We start from the raw sequence: 20,197 nt of genomic DNA on the forward strand, positions 1-20,197 counted from the left end.
CAGAAACTACTACAAAAAAAGACATACAGATAGCTCAGAAAAATGCAATATATACAGAGAGAAAACTGAAGTTCTTGACCTGACTGCAGCCATTTAAACACAGAACATCACATTTTAAATGAATTTTAAGAGTTAAGAGAGAAGGGGATTCTCTCTCTTCAAAGATATAATCAGCAGCAGTAGGTAGAGTGCAGAATGTGTGTTATTACTAAATGATATATATTGGGGAAAAAAATCTGTTTACTGCAGAAATGAAACCATCTCATTTTTGACAAGCAGGAAAATCTATCCAGATAGCTACTACACAGATCACTTTAATATCACTTCTTCTTGGTTCAGTGAAAATAATTGCCAGAATACTGCTTGACATCCACTTTGCTTTCACTGGGCACTTCCAGATATGACCCAGTGGGAAACACACAGTAGCTGCTCAGGTAAATAAGAATATGAGAACTGCTACCATGGAACAGACCAGCAGTCTGTGTCTAGTCTTTCTGTTAATCTTACTAAACTACTTGTTAATCACACTACACTAGTTACTTCAATAATCTCCTGTGGTCAGCAGAGATGTGATTAATCCACTTTTCCTCCTGATTTGCTGGAATACCAAATATTAGTTGTTGTTTCTCATCAGGAAGTGTGTATTGATCCAGGTAGTTACAGCATGATCTAGTGTTAACTAATGATAGATTATGTTATCATAATATCTCACTGAGAACAAGATGTATGCTTCCACCAGTAAACAGACAAGGAGATATTAGAAATCTTCCCTGATTTCCTGATAAAAACATAAGATTGGCCATACTGGTCACCAATGGTTCATCTAGTTCAGATTGCTGTCTTCTGACAGTGGCTGGTGCCAGATGCTTCAGAGAGACTGAACAGAATAGGGCAATTATTTCAAATGATCCATCCATGGGTTGCATGCCTGCCCATCCTGGCTAACAGCCATTGATGGACCTATCCTCCATGAACTTTTATAATTCTTTTTTGAACCCAGTTATACTTTTCGCCTTTAGAGCATGCCTTGGCAATGAGTTCCACAAGTTGACTGTGTATTGTATGAAGAAATACTTCCTTATGTTTTTTTAAAGCCTGCTGCCTATTAAATTTAATCAGGTGACTCCCAGTTCTTGTATTATGTGAAGGGGTAAATAATATTTCCCTACTCACTTTCATCATACCAGTCATGATTTTATAGAATTCTATCATATCCCCCCTTAGTTGAGTCTATTCTAAGATGAACAGTCCCAGTCTTTTTAATCTCTCCTCCTATGCCTAATCATTTTGTTGCCCCTCTCTGAACCTTTTCCAATTCTAATATATCCTTTTTTGAGACAGTGTGACCAGAACTGCACTCAATATTCAAGGTGTGGGCATACCATGGATTTACATAGTGGCATTATGATATTTTCTGTCTTATTACCTATTGCTTTCCTAACGGTTCCTAACATTGTTAACTTTTTTGTTGGCCTCTGCACATTGCTTTCAGAGCACCCTCCACGATGACTCCAAGATCTCTCTATTGAGTGGTAACAGATAATTTAGCCCCCATCATTTGTACGTATAGTTGGAATTATTTTTCCCAATGTGCATTACTTTGCACTTATCAACACTGAATGTCATCTGCCATCTTGTTGCCCAGTCACCCAGTTGTGTGAGATCCCTTTGTAACTCTTTGCAGTCTGCCTAGGACTTCACTATCTTGAGTGATTTTGTATTGTCTGCAAACTTTGCCACCTCACTGTTTGTCTTTTCAAGATCATTTATGAATATGTTGAACATTGTCCCAGTACAGATCCTTGGTCCACCCTCCACTGTGAAAATTGACCATTTATTCCTTCCCTTTGTTTCCTATCTTTTAACTAAGACAGGACTTTTCTTCTTAGCATATGACTGCTGGTGGTTTGATACTTTCCGATATTCAGTGACAACTCCACAACAGCAGGTAAAATGTTATCTCCCTGTCTTCCCTTATCAAATATTAAATACTTGATCATCTGATGGGGCGCATGTCTGGAACACATACACACACATAAAAAGGTGCAAATGGCAACACGTGAAAGATGTATGAAAAACAGAGTATTGCCATGCTACATCAATACATACTTGGCTTTCACTGTACAACTGGTGTGCACAGCAATAGAAAAAGGTGTGTCAAAAGGAAAACTGGATGTGGCTAAATAGTGCAGCAGGGTGTAATACCCCTTTAAGGGACAGTGGCACTTACAGCCAACACAGTGAGAGTGCTGTCAAGGAGCACCATGTCCTACCCCTGGAGCTGGGCTATATAAACAGGAAAAGAAAGCTGTGCAAAGTAGAGGTGACTAGAGGTCACTCTGGTTGCAGACTTCATATTATCACTCTGATCAGGAACACCAGAGACTTTGTTTTTCTAAGTATAAGTTTGGTTGCTCTGACTGAAGAGTCTGGGGTAAGGCCATTATGAAGTGCACTAAGCGGCTCTTCCCCTGACTTGGCATCTAAGGGAAAAGAGAAAACCAGCCTGTCTGCCTGCCTGTCTCGGAGAACAACTAGAGAACTAGGATCTCTTGTGGCCCTGGTCAGTTTGGAGGCCTTCTTAAAGTGGACATGTGTCTTTTGATTAGTTAGTTTTGGCTTCCCCTTCCTGTATCCTCCACAGAGACATAGCAGCATTTCATCCCTTTTGGCAAATGTTATGGAAATGCATGATAGTGTAATATACCCTACCAGTTTTAAAGTATGTTGCTTTCCAGGCATGTCAGTATCTTCATGATAGAAGGAAGGGCCAGTGTACAGGTCTAGAGATGACAAATGGCTAGCAAAGACTCAGGGCCAAAGGATGAGTACCTCAATACAGGTAGATGACAATAAAAGGACATTGTGAGGCTCACACTTAACTGTCAATTTTCATCTCTTGAAGGGTCTGAGACAAAGACAGACTCAGCTCCCATTGTCAACAAGCAGATAATCAGTGTGTGTCAGTCTGCAAACATCTGGCATATGAACTCCTCTTCACTGATACTCACCTCTGGTGTACCCTGACACAGATTGTTTTAGGTTGTCTTGATCATCTGCTCAACTGTTCCTGACCCCCCAGTGACTCTTCTCTCTCCCTCCCGGCCTATTCCATGAGGAACTGCTCACTGGTTTCTCCACTTTTGTCCCCATGCAACCCTGCTAGACCCTGAGACAACTCTCCCCTTAGCTGGTGCCATCACCTAGGGAAGCCCAGAAGTCTGTAACATGCTTTTTCTCAGTTCTCTGTCTTGCATTTTTGGGGGTCCAGCAAGATAAGCCAAATCCCCACAAATCTTATCAGCATCTTTAGGGAAGCAGACTCCTTGTCTAACATTCTCCTCAACGCTCATTTAATAGCTACATGACCTGAAGGCACTCCTTTTGACCCACTGCTGCTACTGAAGGCCATTTAACCTTATTCTAGGCTCTTATGCACCTTAGAATGCATTGCATGGTAACAGGATATCCCTTAAAGGGGATTTTGGTAGGGTTCACTTGGAAGTCCCTGAAGATGTCAGTAGAGTATATGTAATGAGCCACTGCCCAATCCACTACTCATGGCTCCAGGGTCTATTTTGGTGGGGGAGTTTTCTGGAGGGAGGGCAGAGTCCTGAGTTTGTCAGACTCTTCTCCAGCCTTCACACAAAGCTCTGAGTTTGGGGTCTCATTGAAACCCAAACCCAACTGAGTTTCACCTGGTTTAGGTTTCACTATAAGAGTTTTGCACAGCCAGCCCTAGTTACAAGTAACTCAGAGCTCATCGATGTGTACAGAGTAGCTCAAATTCTAGTGTGAATTACCTTTCAATTGTCTACACCCTAAAGATCACGTTACTAATATGAGAGACTGAGTGATAATGCAAATACCTGAGTTAAGTCGCTGAGCATGTCCAGTGTCTACTAGGTGTTTCCACAAACTGAAGCAATCTCAATCTAAACTGGCTACCCGTGCAGCTAATACATATATAGTGGCCTCTTTTCAACCAAACTGTTGCCTGAATGCTTAACTCAACGTTAGTTGCCACCATTTTGTCCAATTATCGAGTTTTGTTGGGCCTTTCTGGCGTTCTAAATAATCCCCCCTCATCATAGCTACTCTAAAGCATTGTGTCAACTCACTCTTCATCTATCTGCCAGCTCAATACACCGAGCAGCATTGGCTCCACTTCTGATGACTAAGGCATCCCGCTATTAGCCTCTTTCAATGCTGATAACTGCTCATTTATCCTTTTCCCTGCCCCCTGTCTCTTAACCAGCTATTAAGCCACAACAGGACTTTGTGTGCCTCATGTTGCTCACACAACTGGGTAAATCAGGACTAACTCCATTGAAGTCAATGGGGTTACACCAAAGTAAAACAGTGAGAGGGCAGAATCAGGTCCCTTATCTTTGCTTGGGTATTCCAAGTTTCAGTAACAACACCATGTAAGAGAGAACTCCATTTTCAAAAGCCTAAATAAATTACATGTACTCTATTTCTTTTCTTCTTTTCAAAGACTACATAAATTATATTAACTGACAGTCATTTATGTATTATTCTATTATCTTTTTCAAAAATACCTAACAGACTAGAGAAGCACGATTCACCCTTACAAAAGCCAACCTCTTTTGTGCGTAAGGCCTTGTCTACACTAAAGGGAAAAGTCAATCTAAGTTATGCAATTTGAATTATGTGAATAGCGTAACTCGAATCGACGTAGCTTAGATCTACTTATCGCGGTGTCCACACTATGTGATGTCGACAGGAGACGCTCTCCCATCGACTCCCCTTACTCTTCTTAATCCACGGAGTACAGGAGTTGATGGGAGAGCAATCTGCGGTCGATTTAGCGGGTCTTCACTAGACCCGCTAAATTGACCACCGATGCATTGATCGCTGCATGTTTATCCCCCGGTAAGTGTAGACAAGCCCTAAGAAAGGATGCTGACTCATCTGAAGTTAGAAGGAAACTGTCCAAAATTCTTACCCTCCAAAATTCACTGGAGGGAAAGCAGGACTTGCAAAACTGGAGGTGGGGGGCCAGAAGTGGAGGGGAAATAGAAAATAAAAGAAAGTCTGGGACAGAGCAGAGAAAGGAGAGCAGGAAAACACTACAAGAAAAAAGCAAATAGAGCAGTGGTTCTCAAACTGGGGGTCATGATTCCTCTGGGGAATGCAAGGTTATTACATGAGGGGTCACAAGCTGTCAGCCTCCACCCCAAACCCTGCTTTGCCTCAGCATTTATAATAGTGTTAAATATTTTCAGAAGTGTTTTTAATTTATAAGGGGGGTTGCACTCAGAAGCTTTCTGTGTGAAAGGGGTCATCAGTAAAAAAACAACTGAAATAGAGGGAGAAAGGTTAAATTAGAAAAGAAAATCATTCTGAGCAAAGCAAGTACTTCACTGGTGAAACAACAACAGAGAGACTTTTTTTAAAGGATGTGAGAAAAATCACCAAGGTTCATAAAGAATAAAAGTTAAAAGTCAGAAAAGAAAAGAAAGTGGAGAATACAATGAGAAAAGAGAAAGCAGGGAAAAAATCCACAAAGAAACAGTTTTACTTTTTCTAAATCTATGATTTAATGGTGGCTTTGGGCTGTTTCTAGCAACAATCATGAAAAGTGTGAACATTTTTCCAGCTTTGGACAGGCAGTGGGTGACACTTCTCTCCCCATTCCAAGTCCTCTATGGATGCTGTAGATCACCTTCATTTTCTTTTATGAGAAGTTGACAAGTGTGCTCTTACATTACACTCCTCAACATGCTTTATAATTTTAATGGCTTTCTCAGATATTTCCTCAGATTCTTAGGTAAGGTTCACTGGTATATAAATTTCCTGGATGACCCACTTTAAAGGTGGCTTCAATATTGGACACCATTTTCTCATCGAGTATAACATTTAAAAATATATATTACATATATTTGTGGATTCCTCAGTTATTTTATGCACTAGTTTCTCAGAGGAATACCATCGTGTCCCAGTGATTTACTGTAACTTAAGTTCTAGTTTTCTCTCTGACAGCACCACACCTTCATTAGCTGCAAAGTGTAGCCTTTGGATAGACGTTTTCTTCTTAACTTCTCTGGTGAAATCCAATTCTGAACAATCATTTTGTTTCTATTCAATTCCCAAATCATTTTGATTTTCACATTTACTCCCATATGCTATAGCAGATCCATCATCTTTCCCTAGAGCGACTCACATCTGATGTACTTTAAAAATTCTTATTTCTCCTCATACTTTTAGTCAGTCTTCTACTTCTTAGTCTTAGTAAAATCTTCTATTTATATTCAAATAGTGGACCCAAGTGCCCAGCCGGAGCAAACTGAGGGGAGGTCTGCAGGGTTCACAGTGAATGAGACCTGTTCCTTGGGCACAGAGGGCTTGTCTAATAATTATAATTAATAATAATAGGAGTGGTAGGGCTTACCTCTGACAAGCTGACAATGTTGAACAAGGCTTGCCAGCTTTCTGCATTGACAGAAAAGTCATGGTCAGCATCACCTTAATTTGGGGGAGGGATAGCTCAGTGGTTTGAGCATTGGCCTGCTAAACCCAGGGCTGTGAGCTCAATCCTTGAGGGGGCCATTTAGGGATCTGGGGCAAAAATTGGGGATTGGTCCTGCTTTGAGCAGGGGGTTGGACTAGATGACCTCCTGAGGTCCCTTCCAACCCTGATATTCTATGATTCTGATTCTATGAATTAACACAACTCCCTGAGGTCATGTTCTAACTCAATGTGATTCTCTAGTGAAGAAGGGGAAGGTGGACCCTCTATATGGACTCCCTGAATCCACCTCACATACAGTGGAATCAGACTCATTTCATTACCTTTGGGGATATCTACTCCAGGGGGCAAAGCGTAGTTCTTAGGGAGCTACTCCTAACTTGAAATCTAGTCAACTTTTAAAAAATGAATTAAAAATAGTTTCACTTATTACGCCTGTCTCTCAGTCCTCCTGCCATTTTTGAGGTTTTACAGACTATGAATCTGACGACGCTGTCAAATGCACAGAGAAGCATTTTTCCTCAAATCCCTTCCAGTTATAGTGGGACTATTATCACAGGTTAGGTAAAGTATTTTTAGACAGCAGTGGAATTTTGCAGATGACTGCGAACCCTTTTATTAGCTATGTGAATTGATTCGATATGGAACAATTATGAGCAGTCTGCATACTTTATTCACAATAATTAAAGAGATGAAATATGGTAGATATTTTTGGTATTAAACTAATGATACGTAGACAGGAGAGCTGTGCGGATAATATGTTGGACTGTTCACTCTCCAAACTCTAAATATGTATGGGGCCCTCGTCATAGGGAAAGCAAGGTACATGGTCTCTAGTCATTCTTTACTTGATATAAGTTGAGACAAAACCAACTCCTAGCTGTGTAAGTCAATCTTGAGCAATGTTTGAACTGTGACCATCAGAAGAGATATTATGTGTCATTCATCCAAGAAAGGTTATATTCCGCCATGTTAGCTATAAATCATCAGAACTGACAAGTTCAGGTAAGGAAAACATATTGCAATCTTTAAACTAGTATTGTCTCAAGGTGGAGAAAAGTAGCATCTAATGTTTTCTTTTCCTCATTATTAGAAAGCAAAACACAAGAGCAAACACAGATAACTGGACTCTCGAATAATGAAACACAGTGGACTTGATCTTGCAGATAATGAGTGCCTTCTGTGAGGTGCTGTGCACTTTCTACTCTCCTTACTCTCACTGGAAGTTTAGGGTACTTGGCACTTTAGAGCAGTGGTCTCCAAATTCTTTATGTCGCTCCCCCCTTACCTGTAATGTAAACTGATCGCATCCCCCTGTGAGCTGGGGCCAGGAACAGGACTGTGGCCTGAGACTGGAGCTAGAGCCAGGGCCAGAAGGGGAGAGCTGTGGCTGGGAGCAGGGCTGGGGCTGGAAGCAAAGCTAGGGCCTTGGCTGGGGCTGGGGCGAGAGCTGGAGCCAGAGCAGAGCTGGGAGCAGAGTGGGGCTGGGTGGCGCTCCCTCCCCTCCCTCTGTGATGGCTGGCCCAGGCCCTGCCGAGCCCCCCGAGACATTCCTCCCTCACAGTTTGGGGACCACTGCTTTAGAGGCTCAGGCCTTGAGTGAAAGGAATTACAACAGTTTCTAAGTTTCACTTTCTAGGAACATCTTTAGAATCAACATTGAAGAATACAGAGATGGAATATTTGTTTTAAATATGTCTCATGGGATACACATCTCAGGTTTGTGATGAATCAAAGGGGACAGCAGGCATGCCTCCCCACCCCACCCCCCATCACCCCATCACTTCTGGGCATAAATGTCACTAAAATAAGCCCATACCATTTTCTTAGTTCCTATTCATTAAAATGACCAGGTCTGTGGTTGTGAAGCAAAATAAAGGGGGGGGGGGAGGGGGAGAAGAGAAAGACATTAATCAAATAGTTTGTTTGACATAGTATATAGATAAAAGATCTTGTGTCAACAAATCTCAATGAAATTTACAGCCCTGCTAGAGATTAGACCAGTTCAAGGGCCAAAGGTATCAATCTCAACCTGTAATGAAGTTACTCATTAATCAACATCCATACCAGCACATGATAGTACTTTATTGCTTTCATAATAATGAAGTTTGTAGGTAGCAACCTAGAATCCTCTCTCTACGGTGTGGCAATGACGGATAGTTCTATACAGAGGTTTTTTCCCCTTTCTTTTCGGTTTGTTTCTGACCACCAGAAAAGATACGTGAGTTTAACATATAGAGATGAATTTACAATCACAAATGCAGTGTTATGGGGATGTTTTAGAAATGACCTGAAATAGCTTTGAGGTCACTTATTCAATACTTGTTAATGGTTGCCTCCTCTTTAACTGAACCTTTATGGCAATCAGAATTTCCTGCCTACTGATATATTGTTACCACTCCAGCAATATCACAAATACCGCCATTTATTCAAATCTATCTATCTACATCACCGTGAGTGTCCTGATAGGATAGGGACTAAAGCAACATACAAATTAGATAGATCAAATAAAGACAACCACACATGCTCCAAAAGGCTGGGAAAAGATCCTGTCATGACTCTGATCCAAAGAGAACAGCATCAACAAAGAATTACTGCAAATGTATTACATTTCGGATAAAAATGCTTTTTTCAAAATGCACAATGAACCACTAAACAAACTTTGTCATTTCAATACAGTACTGCAATAAAATACAGAAAGCATGGATAGAGAAAGCATATAGAAAATCATAGCCTCAAGGATTGAAGATGTGATCACATGGGTTGTAACTAGAGCTGATCAGAAAAACTTTGATAGAACCATTTTTTGTTCTGAAAATGCAGTTCCATCAAAATTGAAATGCTTCACAAAATCACCTTGATTTTTCAGAAATTTCATTTCCGAGAAAAAACAGCGGGGGAAGTTTCAGGCGCTGTTGAAACATCCTGTTTTGACATTTTAGCAATGAAATGTTTCATATTTTTTAGAAATATTTTATTTTGTAATATCACATACAATTGTTATTGTATTATAAAATTTTAAAAGTTCAAATCAAAATAAAACATTTTGGTTTTGTCCAAACAAAATGTTTCGATTGATCTGAAATATTTTTTTTCCCTGAATTCTCTTTCATGGTAATTTAGAAATGTTCATGTTTCCCTCTGATTTGGGACATAAACCAAATTTTAACATCCGTAGCCTGACATAATATAATAATATCTAGTTCTTATATAGGGCTTTTCATGATTAGATATCAAAGACTTCACAATCTTTCATGTATTTCAACTCACAACACCCCTGTGAGGTAAGGAAGTGGCATTATCCCCATTTCACAGATGGGGAAATGAGGCCTAGAGAGGCTAAGTGACTTGCCCAAGGTCACACAGGAAGTCTGTGGTAGAGCAGGAAATTGAACTTGGGTCTCCCAAGACCTAAATTCTCCCAGCCCCATTATCTTGACTTTCATGAGGAGGAGATATCCACCTTTGATCCTTCCTACCGTGTCAGAGAAGAGATTCTGTATGTTAAACTTTTTTATTTTAATAAAAAGAAAAGGAGGACTTGTGGCATCTTAGAGACTAACCAATTTATTTGAGCATAAGCTTTCGTGAGCTACAGCTCACTTCATCGGATGCATCTGATGAAGTGAGCTGTAGCTCACGAAAGCTTATGCTCAAATAAATTGGTTACTCTCTAAGGTGCCACAAGTCCTCCTTTTCTTTTTGCAAATACAGACTAACACGGCTGCTACTCTGAAACCTTTTATTTTAATTAAACTTTTTCTGAAATTCTGGATCAAGCACCCCTCCCCTCCTCTTCCTCTCCACCTGAGTTAACATCATAAATAAAACAGTACTACTACTTTGCACTTCTATGCATGGGCCAGGAGAGCCAGTAATTCTGTCACTGCCAGTATCATGGTAACCACTAACATGTACCACAGGGCAGCAAGAACAATGACACCAATACTCATATGTGGCATACGGACAGCAGTGCTATGGTGCAGTTGGAGACTCCTGTAATATGCTATATCCCATAGCAGAAATCATATTCCTGCAGTCATACTTACACCTGTATTCAATGTATATGATTTTGTGAACTAATAAATATACAATAAAATGCTTTAATTAGTAAGTATAGCACAATCATTGAGCAATGTGAGTGGTTTCTATCAAAATCTGTTTGGTATAATAGCCATCATTTAATAGATATCCTTTTCCCCTCCAGTGCCAAGCTGCAGCATTGACAGGGCCCAGTACACATCACTTCCAGCCTTCCCAGGATAAGCACTGTTTGTCACAATAGGAGGTTTTAGAAAGGGAGAATCCATAAGGTTTAAGGGAGATAAGGAAATTATATATAACCAGGGACGAAAGATTCCCTAGAGCTAAACTGGAGAGTTCCCAGGGACTGTGGTAGCCTCCACCAAAACATACTATACACCTAGCTCGAGAGACTTGACCATCCTTTTTCAAAACTTAGTTAATTATTTGGTAGTTTTAAACTGCACCCATTGAGTGCTCTGAGTGTACACATAAAAAAGGATCCTCACAGTATATCACCCCTTTGAACCCACATACGCATTCCTTAACGCACCTCCTCATCAAGAACCTGGAAAAACAGAGGGATCTTGTATCATGCCCGTAATATCAAAGGTTTCAGGTCTAGTGGACCAAAAAGGGAAGCAAGTTCCAAAGTCAAGAGCCCTTCACTGAAAATTCCCTATTGTATACACATAAATATTCCCCTACTGTATGTCAAGGCTTATTGAGGAGATTTTAAAATTATGCCAGAAATTCAGTAAGTTGAGTCATGCTTGAGGCAGGGACAACAATATGCCTTTCAAGGGATCAGTGATAAGGCTCAGTGATAAATATACGAAAAATCTGGGAAGTCTGGTTATTGCATAGTCTCTGATCAAAGCCCAGCAACCCTGGAACCATGGGCCAAAACCCAAGTCACTCCCTATCCTGATTGGTGACCTACCCATAAAGCATATACTCTTATCTGCACTTGAAGATAAGGCAACTCAGAATATACTGTTATTTGCAAATTACCTTTGGTCTGTGTCCTTTTTGTTTCTCAATTGCAATTTTTAAAAGCATAAAATACAAATGATTCTCACAAGGAGAATTCAAAACTATCTTTGTAAAGCAGCTTTAGGAAAACTCTTGCTAGTATACATCAAATTCTAAAGATCTGAGTTTATGGTTCCATGCAGCATTCACACCAGAGATGATATTCCACTGAAAAAGTGTCTATCCTAAAATTAAACATCTTCTTACATAACAGTTTCAAAAAAGTACATTTCCCCCTCAACCCTGATGACATTCAAGCCATCGAGTCTCAAAATGCTTACTTCAGTTCAGGGCCCTGCTCTCATCTGAGCTACATGGGTGACCTTGTGTGGAAAGAGGGCTGCAGGGCCAGGATTCCAACCAAGTGTTCAACAGAGCACTAGCAAAGGAGATCAAGACCGTAATGGTTAGCACAACACAAACCCAAAAGGGTGTTCTCACAACTGTGGAAATGGCCAACACAGGCTAGCACATATGCTCACCTGAAGACCATACTGTTCCTATTCAAAGGAGCAGAAACGTGGGCCACAGCAAATGTCTTCTCCAAACTGTCCTGGTCCTTCTCCACTCTGCCTCACAAACATCCTGCTGCTGAATAGGACTAGGCAGTGGCCTGGCTCCCTCTCACTTGCTGACCTGGATCAGATTTGGTCCTACATTCGTTTAATATAGGACAAAATGCCTTTGGATGTGTGATCTATATCCTAAGAAACAAGTGTCTTTGAAGCCAGGCTGGTTTACCATAGGCAAAATTTTCAGTGAACTGGGAAATATGATGATCCTATTATTAAACTGCAGTCATTTGCCTAATTTGATGCTCCCTTCTTCCAAAGCCTGGATATACTCTGACTAAAATACTTCACTTAGGCCATGCAACACAAATTAAGGACATACTATAGTTAAAATCCGTTTGGGTAGCCAAGATCTCCAGTCCAAGCTTTAACTGTGACTGTTACATGTTAAAAAAATTAAAATAAAAGTTTGCTTGTGTCAGACTAAAAGCAACACACAGTCAGATGGAATAGTTCATTATCTAACACACCATATCTGTGTGCCTACTACTGTCACAAAGACATATTTCTGGTCTCCATTCCCTTGCTTGATGATACAGCTGACATTGGAGTCAATGGGAATTATTTGTATTACGTGGGGTCTTGGTGGCAGGGAACTGGGCAGCCAGAGAGGAGGTTTTTTTTTTTCCCTTTCTCAAATAGACCATGGTTATGTCCCTTCCCCTCCCCACTGATGAAACTTTATTCTATAGTTAAAAATTCCAAGAGCACCGCAATAGGAAGCACTCATTATACTTGTAAAGAGTTTACAGACCCTTCCTTAGTTCATGTAAAACTGAGAAGAAAGTTTGCCTTTTTCTGAAGATACTATTTTGTCCCCTACAGAGGATCATAGCACAGCAAATAAACGATTAGCATGAATCAGAGCCAATGGCTGCCTTTATACTTACCATGTACCACATGCTTGGCCACTTGGGATCATTGAAATAAGTGGATTGGGTACCACCAGGTTTATAATCCCTCTTTATCCTTCTTTTAACTACCTGTTGTTGTATCCACTCCACCTGCCAACAAAAAAAATATTTGGTAAGTGTTAGGGTTCCATGGAGATTATCAAGAAATGTGAGCAATCTTGGGAAGTTTCCCATTACTGAAGTCCAAGTCTATTTCATCTTAAAGTGTTCATTTTGGCAAAGGGAATGCAAAGCTCACCTTGTCATTTAGTTCGCAGGAAAATATACCAAATTAGTTAGTACTACATGTTGCTGTGCACAACTATTTAAATCCCCTCCTAACAGGACTTAATTAGCTATCATCTATTGACCAATGCCATTGCATATTTTATTATTCTTTATTATTAATAATAAATAATTAATAAACACCCCATTTTTTATTTATAAACACAAAGATTAACAGTTACTCAAAAGAAAACAAATGGGATTTCCAAGTTTTTTTTTCTTTTTCCTTTATTTAAGTTTTTTCTTGTCAACTGCTAATACTGCAATGTATTCAAAAGCTCTGTTTAACCAATAACTGAATCAACCTCATGAAAAGACCAAAAAAATAAGATATAATTCATTGCAATGAGATTATTTGTCACGATTCACTCAGTTTTCAGGAACTGTATTTTCTGTAAAATTAAAGTACTTCCCAGAAAAAAGCAGCAGAGTACAGGCTAATAGGTTAAATTACAACAAGAAGCTCAAAATATAAATGAAATAAGAGATCAAGGTCAAAATCAGGCTTCCAAAGTTAAGCTTCTTCTCTGTCAGACACCTCATCAAAGACTCTAAACACATTCAGAAAGGCGATACCAAAAGTGACATCCAGTCCACAGCAGGTATTAATTTGTAATGCTTCTCCCCACCCCCAACACCATTAACCTTTCTAAATGGGAACTTGCTGCTATAAATGTAAATATTGTAAACTATCCACAGTCAAACCCAGATTTTACTTGCATGCTTGTGGCTTACCAACAGCTCATATTGCTGCTGTATTGCTGGTACAGAATAAAAATATAAAAGTTCAATTCACATCTTCCAAAGAAAGAAACGCAGCCATCACCTGCTAACAGCCTGCTCTGTACCTTGCACTCCTGATTCCCAGGCATGTACACACACACACGCACAAAAATAAACTTTACTTTCAAAGCACATCTTTATTTTCTTGTTCCAGCTCAGAGTCACTAGCTAGGGACAATATTAATGTTTTCCCATAGCAGAAAAATGTGTCCAACCATTCATTCTTAATTCTAGTTCAAATCCTGAGATCCTAAACCAGGCAAAACTCCAACTGATTATAATGGGAGTTATGCATGAGTGAAAATTGATGGCCCCATGCTTCCCTGGCTTCTGAAGACAGGGAATGCAGATCATGGTGAGAGGAGAAAGAGGGATCTTTGAACCTGTGGAATCCCTTCTGTGAGGGAGTTCTATGGGGTACCACTTCCATATGGTGGTAGAGGACAGTGTGGGGACTGTGAAAACATAGTTTTTCCCTCTGCACTAAGCAACATCGCTACCTGAGAATTGCTTCAGGTCAGTGGTAGCGGCATGGTTTCGACAGAAAGAGCTGGGATGTCAACAGGCACAGAATAGGAGGGAGCTGGTTGATGCTGTGTAAGCAAGTTGAAGTCCCTTTTCTCTGTCAAATCCTCCAAAATCTACCCCTCTTATATCTGTGGGTGGTAGGGAATTGAGAAAGTTTTGATAAGTCCCCTTTCTCTTCTGGCCACCTCTTTCCTCTTCCAACAGTACGTCTGGCTTGGCTGAAATCCATCTCATGGACTTCTCAGCAAGCCTGGGAATATTTACTGGGTTGTCTGCTGCCATTAAATATTACACACTGCAGAGCTTCATTCAGAAAGGGAAGGCAGCCAATCATTCCTGGGCACCTCTGAAGCAGCAAATTCCTGGAGTATCCAAGACATATAGAGTGTAGCTGGCCAGATGCCAAGGGAGAGGACCAAAGAACTGAGTCTCTACTGATGGCAATTACTGAACACAGAAGAGAGACATATTAAGGTTAAATGGGAGCCAAATTATTTTTAACTCTGTCCCATCAAAAAAGTTGGTGTCCCATAGATCTTCAACAGATGCTCCCTCCCAGCCCCCTATTGGCGGCATGAACTCTCTCTTCCAGACCCTGATAATGGATCCTTGTTTTTTTCCAACTCTTCCTGCCATGTAAAACAACCCAACGCTTCCTAGCACATACAAGGCCACATGTGCTGCACCTTAGCTGACTCACTGGCAAACTAGGTCCCCTTGGACCATGAACCTGTCTTAATCTGACCCTGACTTGTTGAGGTCAGGGAGAAGTGAAACTTCAATACAGCTGGATAAGCAATCAAGGTTTTCAAGGCTTATGCAAACCCAAACTCCAAATCTTTTTTTGATTTAGCCTTTATTGCTTATGACTAGTCACATTTTCAGTATAACAAGGGATCTCTGATGTCTACATTGCACAAACATTTACACTCTGCTGCTGACCACAAAAAAGCTGAAAGTGAATGCAAAATAACAGTGCTTGTGAAGGCTGAAAGCTTTATTAACAAATACAGCAATGTGATCTCAACACTAATCTGCATATAGATGTTTCAAGAGGTACAAATAGTTTATTTTGTCTCAGATCAAATAACTGAGAACACTTATCATAAAATTCCTTAGTGCCAGCAATCATAAACCCTCCCTCACTGCATCATTCCCATCCACCATGGACCCAGAGCAATTACTTGGTACATAGAGAGATTTTGATGTATAAAATTGAACTCATTTGTAAATCAGTGTTCTCATCATTTAGGAGCACGAGGGCTTTGCATTTCAATATACTATCGACGGAGATTGTTTCAGGAAACAATTCACTGTGTTTGGCAAAAGAGGCTAGCAATTGTGTTTTAAAGAACCTATTTGTCTATCACTGGGATCAGACCTGAGAGGTACTGAATGTTTCCTGCAAGATGAGCACCCTTCATTCTTAATGAAGTAAGTGGGAGCTGAGGATGTGAGCACTTTGCAGAAGGTGCTCTGAAGCTTGCAAGATCAGGTCCAAATACTGGAATGACAGATGATATAACTCACTGTCCTACCATAAAACCAAACTGTAAATACATATATACAGCAGATACATTTGCACCATAATGATGCATTCTGATACACTGAGCCTGATTCTCCACTGACTTGCTCCTTGTATTTCAAATATGCTGACCAGCTCTACAGAAGGACCTCAGAAAAATCGAGGAGCCATCTCCTGCACTTTACACACTCCAAAAGGGACCACCACAAACATGAAATGATCACATGCTCCCACACACTGGAAGAAAAAAATCAGGAAACTTACCTGGATATCATGCAGGAAACCCAAAACATCAGTCTAAAAAACCTGATGCCAGCAATCCAACTCAAAAAGAAAAAGTGGAACCAACTACAACAGCTCCACAACCAACAGAACACTACCTCTAGGAGAAACCAAGACACCGTGACCCAGCATATGGACACTACAAGACACCCCAGCATCATTAACCTACCAAGACTACCCTTAACCAAAGCTGAAGGACCGGTACTCTCCAAAGGACTGAACTTCTGCCCCACCACAGAACCTGACACTATATTAACATGTGGGAAACTAAAAGAATTCTTCCACTGGTTCCACCTCAAGGAATTCTTTCACAGTAAAGATGACACCACCCACAACAACCACATCCCCCCCACCAGTCATATGAATAAACAGACATCTGACTGGACACCTCCCAGTGGACAAAACTACACACTGGATCATTACAATAATTGTGTCAGGAAAAAAATGGACTGTGAAATCCTCAACAAACATTACATCCACTATAATCTCTCTACCACCAAAAGGATAGCTACACATTTCCTAAAATCCAATCACCAGATAGTGATCAAACCAACAGAAAAAGGGGATGCTACAGAAGTCCTTAATTGTGATGACTGTGTCAATGAGACCAACAGACAACTCTCTGACACCACCCACTATAAAGAACTAAAAGAAGACCCCAAACCACAATTCACACCAAAATGTAAAGATACCATCAACTCCTTCCCCAAGCAACTCCAAGAAAAGCTCTACAACCTCACCACCAGTAAATCACTCCAGAGACCTTCTACAAGCTTCCCAAGCAACACAAACCAGGGAACCAGGCAGACCGATCATATCTGACCCTGGCACTCTTACTAAAGAAATAACAGGACTCATAGAACTCATCCTCAAACCACTCACCACACAAAAGGCCAGATTTCTTCAAGTCACTATCAAGTTCCTCCAGAAACTCTGTAACATAAACAACTTCCCCAGAATACCTTGCCACCATATTGCCACACAATCCTTGCCACCATAGATGCCACCTCCTTAAACCCCAATATCCTCACCATGATGGTATCACTGCCTGCCTCAAATACCTACAAGATAACGTACAATGCTTTCATCTTCAACCATAGTGACTTTATCTTTAACTACAAACATTTTGTCCAAACCATGAGAACAGCCATGGGAATTAGAGTGGCTCCCCAACATGTCAACCTCTTCATAGGCCAACTTGAGGAAGAATTTCTGGAAAAATGCTCCATGAAGCCAATGTTATACCTGAAGTATATTAATGATATTTTCATCCTCTGCACAGAAGACCTAAACTCCCTAATGGATTTCTACCACATCATCAGCAACCACTAGCCATCCATCAAACTTGTTAGAACATTCTCACACCAGCATCAACTTCTTGGACACTGTGATCAGCCTCAACAGTAGAACCATCCAAATGACTACATACAAGAAACCTACAGATCACCATACTTACCTATGTAGATCCAGCAACCACTCCAGATGCACCACAAAATTTGTTATCTACAGCCAGGCATTCAGATGTTGCAGAATTTGCTCTGAAGAGAAAGCCCAGGATAAACACCTAAACACACTGAAAACCACCTTCATCAGACAAGAACACTCCACCAGAGAAAAAGATCACATCTTGTCAAGGGCCACCCAAATACTCCAAGAGAACCTGCTTCCATAGGCGCCGACTCCGTGGGTGCTCCAGCCCTGGAGCACCCACGGGGAAAAATTGGTGGGTGCTCTGCACTCACCAGCAGCTCCCCACCCCAGCTCACCTCTGCCTCTCCTCCACTCCGCCTCCTCCCCTGAGCGTGCCGCCGCATTCTGTTTCTCCCCCCTCACTCCCAGCACTTGTGCCGCGAAACAGCTGTTTCGCGCAACAAGCCTGGGGGCGGGGGGGGGGAGAAACGCGGCGCTCTTTGGGCAGGAGATGGGGCCAAGGTGAGGATTTGGGGAGGGGTCCAATAGGGGCAGGGAGGGGTGGAGTTAGGGCGGGGACTTTGGGGCAGGGGTGGAGTAGGGCCAGGGGTGGGGCCGGGGGCGGAGCGCAAGTACCCACCGGCACAGAAAAAAGTTGGCACCTGTGCCTGCTTCAATATACGGGGGAAAACCACTGCCTGCATACCCCTAGCTGTCACCTACCCTCCCACAGTGGGTATCATCAAAAAATTACAACTCATATTTGATGAGAACCACATCCTGAAATAAATCTTTCTTAAACCCCGTCTTCTGGTCTTCAAATAACCCCCCAAACTCACCAAGCTCATCAGAAGAAGAAAGCTCCCCAGAGACCAGGACACCAACTCAAAGCAGTACCAGACCAGACCAAAAAAAAAAAGATGCAAAACCTGCAGACATATCTCCAATGCTACGATGATCAATACCGTCCTCCCACAACACACCTTTCAAGATCCATGGGTCCTACACATGCCTATCACAACATGTGGTGTACCAAACCCAGTGCACTAAATGCTACAATGACAACTATGTGGGTGAAACCAGACAATCACCACACTCTCAAATGAACTCACACAGAAACAGGATAAAAGACAAAACACCATATCACCCATTTGTGAACACTTTTAACAAAGTGATCACTCAAAATCTGATCTTTCAGTAATTGTCCACAAAGGAAATCTGCACAGCGCCTTCAACAGGTGAGTCTGGGTACTTAAATTCATAACGCTGTTAGACACCAAAAATCATGAACTCAATAGGGACACTGGCTTCATAGCTCATTACAATAATTAGTAACATCTCTACCTGCTAATCTGTAATGGCCCATATCAAACCGCTTTTACATAACAATGTAACCCTATAAATGGCCTCCTACAATGTGTTACCCCTTACTCTTAACAATCTGTTCCAACTTGTATTTAACTCAGAAACTCTTTTTTCCTTCCCCAGACCTGAAGAAGAGTTCTGTGTCACTTGAAAGCTTGTACCTTACACCAACAGGAGCTGGTTCAATAGAAAGTATTACCTCACCCATCTTGTCCCTCTCTTGCTCCGGGGGTAGGCATTTATAACATCACAAAGTGGGTGTAAAATGCTACCATTCTGATTTGATTCACTTTGCACAGATACAAATGACAACACAAGGAGCCCAGATGGAGGAAAATCCAGCCCAGTTCACTGTGCCTAATCACAGTCCTCATTCCATTGGTGCTTGTGCATTTTTTTAATCAACACCCTCTGTTGGGATCTGTTTTAATAGCTGTTATAATATAATCTGTTATAATTGCATTGAGGATGTACCAACACACTCATTTGGAGTGTAATTAAAAGCATCACAGGAGACTCATTTTCTCAGAAAAGGAGCTCAGGTGCATTAGAAACATGACATTTAGTTTACAGAAACTATCACTTCGACAGTACTCACTCCATGGAGCAACAGAGCTTTTTCCTTAGTTAGTGAACAGAAAGCTTGCCAGTTGGTCTTGTCTAAACTGTCTGATCCCTGGGTTGTAATACTGATGAATAGATCAAAACTCAGCAGTTATTTAAATGTCCTGCCATACATTTCCATTTCTCATTTCATGCATATATATACACACGCTTCACTGCCCAATGGCTGGTATAGCATGGATTTGACTGATTCTGTATGAAAAAAGTTCATTTGTTTAAAAATGTTTCCTTTTAAAAAGTGTCCAGTTCACACTTCCTATCCCCTAGTCCTTGAAGGAAAATCTCTGGAGTAAGTGATTATACAGATTCCTACTTCTTGCCAAAAGGAGACTCTATGCAAACAATGAGGTGCATTCTAACATTTCCATAAAGTCACACT

The 20,197-nt window shown here is 41.0% G+C and overlaps 1 protein-coding gene across 4 annotated transcripts in view; it reads right to left on the bottom strand.

Annotated features, from left to right (window-relative positions):
* The window catches only part of PCSK5 (proprotein convertase subtilisin/kexin type 5), a 299,939-nt gene that overhangs the window by 223,923 nt on the left and 55,819 nt on the right, over positions 1–20,197 (bottom strand). For all 4 annotated transcript variants that reach the window (XM_073345119.1, XM_073345120.1, XM_073345121.1 and 1 more), the window contains exon 3: positions 13,014–13,127. In XM_073345119.1, the coding sequence (XP_073201220.1) occupies positions 13,014–13,127 (114 nt within the window). The remainder of the gene's footprint in view (positions 1–13,013; positions 13,128–20,197) is intronic.

This window comes from Lepidochelys kempii, chromosome 5 (genome assembly GCF_965140265.1).
Source record: "Lepidochelys kempii isolate rLepKem1 chromosome 5, rLepKem1.hap2, whole genome shotgun sequence".
NCBI lineage: Eukaryota > Metazoa > Chordata > Testudines > Cheloniidae > Lepidochelys > Lepidochelys kempii.